Below are 12,574 nucleotides of genomic sequence, written 5' to 3' on the forward strand. Positions count from 1 at the left end.
TTTGTCAGATGCTGTTATTGGATGCACAGAGAAGATAATGATATAAATGCCCTCTTGCTAAAGTCAAGGGTCGATGGCAAATAGGTTAATTCCCAAAATGTTGGTGTATCCCTTTAACAATTTTATTTCAACAATCTCATACAGTGACTGTGATCAGTGACTCGTGATAAGCAACTTTTGGTTTTAAACACCATCTGAAGGTGAACAACCCTGTAAATGACTTGCTCAGAGGTTCCAGTGTTGTTCTCTCATTCCCCCTTGTTGTCATTTCTTCAGTACTTTGGAGTTATAGAGCTCTAATAGAATGTCTGCCTCAATACAAGCATACCTGTTTTTGTAGCACCTACAAAAACACTTTTAGGTCCCAAAGGATGGGCCATGGAAAGACAAGAAGCAACATTACATGTAATTCTCAGGGACTTACCTCAAAGCAGCCTGTGGTGGGTTGGAATATGAAGAAAACCAAAGAGTAACAGCATCAGCAGCATGCATGATCAGAAAGTAAGACTGTCAGCTTGTCAAAAAAAGACCAACTAATTTACTTTCTAGAATGCTACTGGTGATTACAGTATCCTATACACCATCAATTCATGATGATTAGCAGATGGTGAAGCAACTTTATGCATCAGTCATTCAAAGTTTAGTCCAGAACACCTTATAAAATGAATAGGGGACCATTACAGAGGAATCATTTTTAAATTTTTGTTGTGTTTGTCAAAAAAGTTCCAGTCTTTCCGATGATGTGAAATGGCCGGGATTGAATTACAAGGATGCTGGAAATTCTGAAGCTGTGAGCTTATTGAAATTCACTCTAAATGCTGCGGAGTCCCTCTCATGTAAGGCTTATTCTCAGCAAGGATGCTGCTGCTGCTCAGTTTAAGTCATGATCTTGAAAAGTGCCCAAAGGAAGCCCTTAGGTGCTCATACATTTCACTCTGAATACAAAATCACGAACACCAGTAGTTACCATCTTAAACATGAATTCTTCTGCAGCTGTAATGCTGTTACAGAGTTTAAAATGTACATTTAAAACACTTTTTTCTGTATGTTTTGACTGATCACTGTGTATAGTGACCAGAAAACCAGATTAACCAAATATTAGAGTATAATATGTTGCCAAATACAGAAAACAAAAAAAAGACAGATTTACAGTTCTATATGAAGACTTATGAAAGTAACTTACAACAATCATTGCAACACCAAAGTCATATTCAAGGAACAAGTCACATCAAGTGACCTCAGGTCAGCACTGACGTATTGAGCAAGCTTACTGATAGATATGTAAATGTGTAATGACAGCAAATTAGGAGTTCCCGATGAATAAACCATGAAGACACAAGCAAGATAACATTGATGTCTAACTCCAGGTTTGCCACAGCAGGCCTGCATGGTCAAACACCCCCCTCCCAATTTTAACAAACTCATTATATGTTCCCACTGTTTCTCTGTTTGTGCTGTCTTCCCCCTCACTCACACACACACACACACACACGCACGCACACGCACACACAAGGAAAAAGAATCCATTGCACACTAACAGTGAACTACACAGAGCAATGATAACTTACTTCTGCTAAGGAGCTGCAGGTTGCGCACCTCTTCCCTGACCTGTAGCTGGAGGACTTGTTGGAGAACCTCCTGCCTAAGAGTCTCCTGGACAATTCCCATCCTCTCCAGCTTCTCCCCATTCAAACGGAGCAATGCACGTCCTGTTGGGAGGATGAGAATGGGTTGGGGCAGATACAATGTGAGAAATGAGAAACTGACTTAGCCCTTTGAAATTAATTTTAGTATATTCTTATGTTTATACACACCGAATCTGTCTCATGGTTTTGTTTTTAGTTTGCTTCTTTGCATTTTCTTGCTTTGCAAACTTTTCATAGCTGTACTTAGCCCCCTTGTTTTTCTCCAGGCCTTTATTAAATTGGTGGGTTTTTCCACACCTGTACCCATTCACTACCCATTTATTAATTCAATTTGTACATGTACTCTGTAGTTTTGTAGCTCTTAGTTCAATTACCCAGTAATATGAGATTCCTGCATTCCTGCAGTTTTTAAAAATATTTTTTTAGACGTACTGTATATAACTCCGTTCACATAACCAGTTTGTTCCACCACTGCGGTACCACTGCCATGTGCCATGTGAGAAGCATAAAGCTGGAACGGTGTGGTGCTTCTGTTTATCCTTCATACCGTCTTGGGAGGTAACAAACATGTGAATGGAAGTGTGACGATGGCTGCAAAATGCACACAGGGGACAAAGTCAGCCCATCACTTGGATGGTGAGATAAACCCCGGCTCTCTGTTGGTGGTGTTTGGCCCTGAGGGAAAACGCCTAACCAACCCTACAAGGATGCAAAATATGCAGCGGGAAAAATAATTTAATAAATACTACCAGCTGGATCAGAGACCAGTTGGACTGGCCGTATTACAAAACTCTGTCACTCGATTTGGGGTACTGGTGACTCAGCTAACGCTGTTGCTATGCTTAGAGACCTATTTTATTCAGGCCGACCTGACATTTTCTACCGGCAGCCCCACGAACGCCACGATTGCCAGCAGCAACAGCAACAGCAACAGCAACAGCAACAGCAACAGCAACAGCAACAGCAACAGCAGCAGCAACAGCAACATCGACATGCGTGTCACCCTGGAACCTTTGCTAGTGTTTATTTAGCATTGATTGAATAAAGCAGTAAGCACGAACTTAGGGACTTGCTACTGGCAATAAAACTGCAAATTAGAGGACAAATTACTGTCATGTTTTGGAGATGGACAATTTGGGATGCATAGGAGGGAAGAGACAAAATAAAGAGGAGTTTCTCAGTTTGCCTTTAAAGCTTGAAGTCTGTGTGGAAGCAGCTTGTGTTTAATTGCCTGCATCATCAAAGCGTAAACTTTGAGTTTTACCTGTGGCAGAGTTTTGTGTTTTTGTTCTTCCCTTGCATAAGTTATCCCACTTATAAGCTGTAGACTGGACTTTAATACACACCTTCTTCAGGGTGCATTAGAGTGTGCTAGACAGCATTTTCTTCTCACCTTTAAGGATTTTCACAATCTGGCATCATCATATTTCTCTAATTGCCTTCAAATCGACACAACCAATTGTAATTTTGTATCCTCCCCTTCCATTTCTCCCCAGCATACTTCCTGCCTGTCTGACCGCCATGCGGTCTACAACAGCCCTCAGCCATGATACTGTCTATCAGACAGCTGAAATTCAAGTCTCAAAATGCACCAAATTAAGCCTCATATTGTTGGTGTTTAGAAAGACTGTGATGGAATTCAATTTGTCTATGTAAAGAGTGTCTTACATATAGTTAAAAAACTAAAAAAGGCTCACAGGTTTAAATCTACAATAACTTGGCATGTTGTTGTATCATAAATTTAACCACAACCCAGAGCCGTGCCTCACCGTGTCCTTTGCTGGTGCTGAAACAGTAGAAATCCATCATACCTGCGCAGCGCCGTATGATGCCCGAAGCATAATGAGACTCATTACTCATCCAGTTTTTTCCATATCATTCCATTCAAACTGATTCCTTCCATCTAAACATCTGCACATCCTCTGCATCTCTACCTATTTTCCCCCACAAGTTTTATGGGATAATTATGGATGTGCATTTTGTGCAAAACGTACTTAATAGACATTGTAAACCCTCCGTTGGCTCCGGTTTGTAAGCAAATGTGTGTGAAAATCACTGACATGTTTAAAAACAACGCAATTCAATGAAAGATTAGAAGGGATTTGCATTTTTCTCTCTTTACGGTGAAGAATATCATTAAACAATTCAGTTATTGGCTTTGTGTGAAATCAAAGAGATAATTCAAAATTCTCCTCACTTATAAAGCCCGTGAGGGCCAAGCATATTCTTATCTTAAAGACCTGATTCCATATTATCCCAGCAGAGTTTTTTTTTGCCCTCAGACTACAGGTTTACTTGTGGTTCCTAGAGTTTTAAAAATAGAATAGAAGACTTCAGTTATCCTCTATTGTGGAACCAGCCACCAGATTGGTTTTGGGAGTGAGACACCCTCTCCACCCTCCCTACCTTTAAGATTAGACTTAAAACTTTCTTTTTTGATAAAGTTTATAGTGTTTTTGGAGGTCAACCGTTGTGCCTCGATTACAGTGTCAGCCCTGGAAGGATCCACTGGCCTAGAAAACTAAAACGCTTGATGGTGGTAATTCACCACTTTCGCTGTAAGGAAACCACCAAAGAAATAAAATAGGATATTTACAGACAATAGAAGAAGAAAAGCAAACTAGAACAATAAAATAATCATGAAAAGAGCTGAGGTGGTTACTCCTCTGTTTGCCTTGTCTGCATGCACGGTGATGGTAGATGTGAATAGAAAGAGAAGTCTTGAACTCAAAGGGGACACCAAAACCACCGTACCTCATCTCATGCTTGTAAGCTTAGCCAACTGGCACCGTTTCAATACCTTTGTCTCAAAGCAAATACAGCTACACTATTCTCTTTGCATTTCTAAACCCCATTCACAAAACCAGTTCATTTTACCTCTAAATGAATGGTTAATATATTAATTACTTAATTGTTGCAGTAGTCATGATTAAAGTCTCTTCAATTTACTTTTGAAAAGATGTTAATTATGACCAATTCATTTCTCTTTGGGGATTAATAAAAGTATTTTTGAATGGAATTTTAATTTTGCAGCACCTTTATTCCTCTCTGCAGTGTTAATGGCACCTCGGTGGAAAGGCATCATATTTCTTCCTGCAGCTGTTACACCACTGTAACACATTTGGAGGTTGCAACAGTGCATAACGAAGATGAAAAAAGTCCTGCGTTAATTGTCAATGTGGAAAGGCAAAACAGTGATGTGAGGATGGGTGCAGAAGATTCATTTAGTCAGTGACTGTCTGTTGTGTTTAGCCCCACAGTCAGAATGATGAGTCCCGTGACAAGCAAGTTAAAGAACCAGAATGCATAAAATACGACTGGGTTTTTGACCACAGTGGTTGGAGAGGCAGATACGTGCTGGACAGGCTGTCTTCGTCTTCTTCCACTGAAACAACCAAGCCGTGGTATGCAAAGTAGAGGAAAGGGATAGTCTACAGATTGCGGAACGCCGTAATGCTTTGTGAAAGCAGCAAACAGAGGGCAGGGGAACGTTCCACCTTCATGATATCACTGCGAATTCACAGCTAAAGAGTCGAGGCAGAATGAAGGCAAGGATGCCCAGTGCCTCTTCATGTCGCAGTGTCTGCATGAAAGCTTTAGTCTCTCAATCCTCCCTCACTCTTGGATCTTCAAAAGCAATGCAATCTGTTGAGTTCCTGAAACAGGCTTTTGTGATTTTGTTTACCTTATTTTGTTAATATTGTTATGACATTTTATTGGATTGACTTCTAATCAATGGATTCAAACAAATTGGATTTTACAATGGCATAACTGGACTGAGTATGAATGTGTTTAATGAGAATAAATTAAACTTGCTCGCTCAGTATTGGTATAACAGACCTTGAGATTACTTTTTTGTGGATTTGTGTGATGCAAATAAACTGAGCTGAACTAAAAGCTGCAGGAATCTGAAACAATACCAGTCCTGAAGGGTATGAGCATGCATATAATTAGGACATACATGAAATACCACAAAGTCTTACATTTCACATCTTATCCTTTTATAGCACACATTGTGCAAGTGTGTGTATGTAAGTTATACGAATGCTCTGGGGGGAAACTCAAAAAGGATTTGATCATAATACTGTAGTACCCTGGCATGCCTCAGTTATTTTAGGCTTTTGGTTAAAAATGCTTTGTTAAAGTTGAATGACGTAGCACACAGATTGTTGAACATTATCATTTCTTTTTATGTGCCAAGTCTTTGAGATGATGCAAAGTTCTCACTGGAGCTCAACAAAGGAAATGGGGAGGGAACCGTCAACCGGTCCTTGCTTTACAACCAGATACAATAGTTATCTTTGGTGGTGAATAGCTCCAATCCCTGGGAGGAAAAGCCGTGACAAACCAGTTAGCTTTCATGATCAGTTTGTGTGCGCGCGTGCGTGTGTGTTTGTGGAGTACATGCCTTTGTATGCACACATTGTTTAAAGGGCAGCTTATTTACTTTTCCTTCAAGTCCAGGTGCTCTCTGTGCCGAGCATATTCAAATAACCAATCCTGAGAGAGCATATCTATCTTGAGGATAAGACGACAATCATTTTCCATTTATTTTCTGCACATAATCGGTGCTTCTTCCACACCCACATGCACTTATGTCTATGCATGTAGGCTTGTCAACCTTTTAACCCGGTCTCCACAAAAGCCCTTGCGTGTGCACTTGCCAACAGCAGCACCAGTGTCCTAGAAACCCTCTGCCCTTGCTATGTGAATGAGTGTGTACAAACGAGATGAAGTAGATGAATGGAGCTCAAATCAATTCCCCCCAGACAGACTTAATACAGCTCCAAATAATTGCCTGCAGATAGGGAAAGTATGCTGTCAAAGGGAGAAAAAGAGACACAAAAACAAAAGCGGTTTCAATGGACATCGCTTCTCTCAATTTGGCTTCAAAATAAATTGCTTATTAACGATGTCTGTGGGTAAATGGAAAGCAGTGATGCCTCGGCTAGGACAATAATGACTCTTAAAGCAGTCTGAAAAGCAATCCAAAAACAAGGAAGCTAAAGACTTGCAAAAAAGGTGTAAACCAAAGGTTGATTTCTATACAACTGTTACATTTCTGGACATAACCTTGGTGGTTGTGTCCATTTTCACCTTTCCTACTAAAAAGCACCACCACAGGATTATTTTATTTTTATCTTTATGGTCTGCACACCAGCCAAAAATGTCTCACCTGTGTTATCATGATAAGGAACACACAACTTTAATGTAAGGTTTAAATGTGGTCGCACGCAGAATGAAATCAAATCTGTAAATGCAGTCCATGAAGCTTGTGGTCAACACATGAACAGTCAGCATCTGAGCTGGCACTTTTTGTTGTTATTTGTTTTTAAACTTCACTCCTGCTAATCAAGTGTATATCAATATTTTCTTATCACCAAGTGGGTGAAATGTAGCACAAAATAACAATGCGCAACATAAAAACAGCTGGTGTGACTGTAAAGCATGCTAAGAAGTTACTATTCTTAGAGCTGTTTATCTAGATTTTGATAAGGTTTTAATATTATCCCTCAGTGGTGGAAAATATATTTGAATCTTTCCTTTGCTGGAGGAAGCTATAGGCTGGGGTACTCCAATATGACCAACAGCCCTATTTTAGCGTAAATATAGAATATTAACTGCTAAGCAATAAAGGATCCTTCACTCATGCTGAAATCTGAGCATATTTTAACATTTCTCTTTATTTCCAATGGAAGTACTGACTAAATTAATTTATATTTAGCAACAGAGAAACAAAACCTTCAACTGATAAATAATGGATAGAAGCATCAGAAAAAAAGGTCTCTTTGAAATGTACAAAAACAATTTCCCAAATCTTTCCCCCTAAACTTCAAAGAACATTGAAATGCAATTATGTGCAAATCTAAAAAATCCAGTATCTTAAAAAAGTTGAAATAAAAAGATATTTCGGAAAATTAATGGGTGCTTGGAGCACTTGGAGGAACATTACAATTAATTAGGTTAATAGTCAACATGTCACTTGCTCAAATATAAAAAGAGCATCTTAGAGAGGCAAAGTCTCTGTGCAGTAAAGATGGACAGAAGTTGTGAAACTGTAAGATTGAGTGAGCGTTCCTCTGTGTACAATTGTGATGACTTTGAATATCTCATCATCTATTGTATCCAATTTATCAAAATACTCTGAGAATCTGGATAAAGGATGGGGGGGGAAATCAGTATTGGCATGATCTTTGGGGCCACGAATGTGCAACGGAGGTCACTGGATGGGCTTAGGATCATTTTCATTAATCACTAATCACTAAGAACAGACTATATACAATGTTATCCACAAATGCAGGTTAAGGCTCTGTTATGGAAAAAAGAAGATATGGGTGAACATGATCCAGAAATGCCAGCGTCTTCTCTGAACCAAAGCTCAATTGAAATGGACTGAGCAGCAGCGTAGCAACCTCAGCACGGGCCCCAGTGCTAGATATATTGACGGGCCCTAAGTGCATGTTACTAATTAGGCGTACCCGCGCAATCACGCACATGCATGCGCTCACCCCCACACTATGAGGTCTTTATAGATTTTACCAACAGTTTGTTACATTTTACAATCAAATAAATGACTTGGGTTATTGTAGCCTAATAGAAACTTTTTAAGAGGTCAAGATTCTAAATGTAACAGCCCAGCTTGGACTCACCTGCACAACAGTCTGCATGTCAACAAACCTCACCATCGCATCACACAGCACGGGAGGAGCTGTCTGATACATGGCGGTGCTGAAATGACCACCAAATCATTTTTCTTACAAAGTCAAGAGTGCATCGCTACATGATAAAGCTTAAGGCAAGAGGAGATAATAAACATTAAGTCAACAATAGCATGACAAGACAGAAGAGAGATTATTGTTTTTGTTTTTTTACACTATTTTAAGATCTTCCGACCAAACCGCAACAGTGCGTAACGTGAAAATCAGACCTCTGCTATATTAGACTAATTCCTTGAAAAGAAGAAAAAATCTAAGAAAAGGTTCTTAGAATATGAACCTGAGGTTTAACACAGGGTGTAGCCTACTAAACAAAAGATTAATTTATAAATTCAGTGAAACGGCATCTTGCGAGCCTTGCGCTGGGCAAAATCCTGGATTACATCCCCAAATGTCCAACTCCCTGGCTCTTAAATGTTCAATGGAGAGGATAGCTAAGCCACTCAGCCGCTCCTGCCCCATGGAGCTCCTCAGGTATGTCTTAATCATTTTTAACTTTGACAATGATCTCTCAGCTGACGCCACTGTCACCGGCAATGTTAAAAACAAGAGGAGCGCAGATCGGGGCGCTTTTTTCTGTGCGCCTCCTTTGATGCCGCAACCAGAACGCGTATTTACGGTGGTGACTGCCGCCCATATGCAAAAAGTACATTCAGTCCCGTCCTTGAGTGCCAAAACAGACACCAGTTGAAGCGAACGGTGTGCTGCTGCAGGCTGCAGGCTGCTGCACAAGTCCACTGTGGCGCCCGCTTGTTGTTGTGCAGAAGTCGGGGTTTGTTAAAGCGACGAAACAACGTCGTGCGTCCTCGTTTGGCTTTAAAGCCTGAATTATGGTTCTGCGTTAAATCGACGCAGAGGCTTCGCCGTAGGGTACGGCGTAGGCTACGGCGTAGGCTACGCGGTACTTTGCGTGTCGCCGCGTACCCTACTCCGTAGGCTCTGCGTTGGTGCGGAACCATAAATCAGCCTTTAAATCGTTTCGACGAGGATGCATTTCTCAAATTACTCCGAACTTCCTGCTTTCGCCGCTGCAGCTTTGATAGGCTGTGTTGGCAATTAGTGTTTGGCACATTCCTGACAGAGCTCGTCGTTTGTGAAAAACCACCACTTGGGACTTTACCAACGGTTGGTTTCACGATATCTATAGGAGTAATACGGCAAGTCGCACGGGCCCCTGTGCGTCCCGGGCCCCAGTGCGGTTGCACGTGCTGCACTGACTATCCCTACGCCACTGGGACTGAGGCAAATTGAAAAGGTTCCTGTGGTCAAATGAATCAAAATATATAATACAAAAGCCAAAATCTCTGATAGTATGGAAATACACAACCAGCTTGCATGTTCTCCGATCTAGAAAACATATTTTAAAGATGCGTCTATCAGTGCTAAAATGCACACTGCATCCACTCCAGAGGCATTGTTTCATTGTGGAATACACCTGTCACCAACTGAAAACATTATCACATTAAACCATCATGAAATTAAAACCACAACAAAGAAAAACCCAGACATTTGAACAGCTTCGGACCAATGACAGACCATTATTATCCCACGATTTCTGCAACTGGACTTCTCTGTTCCCAGATATACTGTATATAGAGGGTTATTTTTTGAGATGCTGCTGCCTTAAATCCAAAATGACCTCAGTTTCTTAAGATGGCACTAAGTTCCTCAGTATAAACATTTAATAAAATGTGGGTTTATGAAATTTGCAAATCATCCTTTTGGGAAATGGGGTTTTACAACAAGGTGATATTGTCATGGTTTCCCAGTGTAGTTTTTTAGTTTTACTCACTCCCCTGTTTTTCCAGATCCTGCCACCCTAATCAGCCAGAGATCCACTCATTCCCTTCACCTGTGCTTCCCCACCCAGCTCCACACCTGGTTTCCCTCATCAGCAGTTCCCCTCATATACCGGCCCATTTCCACCTTCTTGTTTGCCAGATTGTCGTGTGCTTTTGCTCCGCTTTCCAGCCTTCCTGATTTCTGTCCTGTTCCTGCCTGCCTGCCTGTAACCCTGCATGACTCCCGGTATGACTCTCGGTTTTTGATTTTTGCCTGTCCCCTTGGACTTGTTTGCCTGGTCTGCCCGGTTTTGACCCCTGCCTGCCTTGGACCCGAATAAAGCCTCTTGGACTCTGATTCTGCCTGGTGTTGTGCATGTGGGTTCTCTGTCCTGTCTGAGCCGTGACAGTACAATCTGGCCTAGACTGAACCCAGCCAACATGGACCTACCACGTAAGGAAGAGGATTTGTGGGATTTTTTTTATGGGGACCAAGTGGCGTTCTACCACCGTACTGTGAAGGGGACAGAGACATGCCCCCAGTTCCAGCCTGTTGCTGTTCCCGAGGTGGCCCTGGACACACCCCAGTCTCTTCCCCCTTTCTGGGGAACACGCCTGGCTCTGGGTGGGCCCAGAGGCCTGCAGGCTCAGGGGAGACGACAACGACGGCGTCAGCCTCAGCCCCAGCTTGTTCCTGCTCCCCGAGAATCGGCTGATAACATGCGCTGGGCCAAGGAGGAGGAGTATTGGGACCCCTTTTGGGGAACACGCCTGGCTCTGGGTGGGCCCAGGAGCCTTCAGGGCAGGCAACGACGACGGCGTCAGCGCCAGCCCCAGCTTGTTCCGGCTCCAGCTCCTGCTCCGGCTCCTGCTCCTGCTCCGGCTCCTGTTCCAGCTCCAGCTCCTGCTCCGGCTCCTGTTCCAGCTCCAGCTCCTGCTCCTGTTCCGGCCCCCCGCATCCTGTCTGCTCCTGTTCCGGCCCCCCGCATCCTGTCTGCTCCTGTTCCGGCCCCCCGCATCCTGTCTGCCCCGGTTCCGGCCCCCCGCATCCTGTCTGCCCCGGTTCCGGCCCCCCGCATCCTGTCTGCCCCGGTTCCGGCCCCCCGCATCCTGTCTGCCCCGGTTCCGGCCCCCCGCATCCTGTCGGTTCCGGCCCCCCGCATCCTGTCAGCTCCGGCTCCCCGCCTCCTGTCAGCCCCGACTCCGGCTCCCCGCCTCCTGTCAGCCCCGACTCCGGCTCCCCGCCTCCTGTCAGCCCCGACTCCGGCTCCCCGCCTCCTGTCAGCCCCGACTCCGGCTCCCCGCCTCCTGTCAGCCCCGACTCCGGCTCCCCGCCTCCTGTCAGCCCCGACTCCGGCTCCCCGCCTCCTGTCAGCCCCGACTCTTGTTCCTGAGGCGGTCCCGCAGCCCTCGGTTCCTGAGGCGGCCCCGCCGGTCTCTGTTCTGGAGGTGGTCTCTGTTCCCCTTCCTGAGGCGATCCTGGATGGATCTGCCGCAGTCCCAGACCGACCCCCTGACCAGCCTGCCGCAGTCCCAGACCGACCCCCTGACCAGCCTGCCGCAGTCCCAGACCGACCCCCTGACCAGCCTGCCGCAATCCCAGACCGACCCCCTGACCAGCCTGCCGCAATCCCAGACCGACCCCCTGACCAGCCTGCCGCAGTCCCAGACCGACCCCCTGACCAGCCTGCCGCAGTCCCAGACCGACCCTCTGACCAGGCTGCCGCAGTCCCAGACCGACCCTCTGACCAGCCTGCCGCAGTCCCAGACCGACCCTCTGACCAGCCTGCCGCAGTCCCAGACCGACCCTCTGACCAGCCTGCCGCAGTCCCAGACCGACCCTCTGACCAGCCTGCCGCAATCCCAGACCGACCCCCTGACCAGCCTGCCGCAGTCCCAGACCGACCCCCTGACCAGCCTGCCGCAGTCCCAGACCGACCCCCTGACCAGCCTGCCGCAGTCCCAGACCGACCCCCTGACCAGCCTGCCGCAGTCCCAGACCGACCCCCTGACCAGCCTGCCGCAGTCCCAGACCGACCCCCTGACCAGCCTGCCGCAGTCCCAGACCGACCCCCTGACCAGCCTGCCGCAGTCCCAGACCGACCCCCTGACCAGCCTGCCGCAGTCCCAGACCGACCCCCTGACCAGCCTGCCAAGCCCCGAGACCGACCCCCTGACCCGCCTGCCAAGCCCCCAGACCGACCCCCTGACCCGCCTGCCAAGCCCCGAGACCGACCCCCTGACCCGCCTGCCAAGCCCCGAGACCGACCCCCTGACCCGCCTGCCAAGCCCCGAGACCGACCCCCTGACCCGCCTGCCAAGCCCCGAGACCGACCCCCGGATCCGCCTGCCAAGCCCCGAGACCGACCCCCGGATCCGCCTGCCAAGCCCCGAGACCGACCCCCGGATCCGCCTGCCAAGCCCCGAGACC

General features: G+C 45.7%; 1 protein-coding gene across 1 annotated transcript in view; it reads right to left on the minus strand.

Annotated features, from left to right (window-relative positions):
- Positions 1-12,574, minus strand: part of samd10b (sterile alpha motif domain containing 10b) — an 81,419-nt gene that overhangs the window by 10,117 nt on the left and 58,728 nt on the right. Inside the window, exon 4 of the mRNA XM_061735974.1 lies at positions 1,569-1,709. Within this exon, the coding sequence (XP_061591958.1) occupies positions 1,569-1,709 (141 nt within the window). The remainder of the gene's footprint in view (positions 1-1,568; positions 1,710-12,574) is intronic.

This window comes from Cololabis saira, chromosome 12, assembly GCF_033807715.1.
Source record: "Cololabis saira isolate AMF1-May2022 chromosome 12, fColSai1.1, whole genome shotgun sequence".
NCBI lineage: Eukaryota > Metazoa > Chordata > Actinopteri > Beloniformes > Belonidae > Cololabis > Cololabis saira.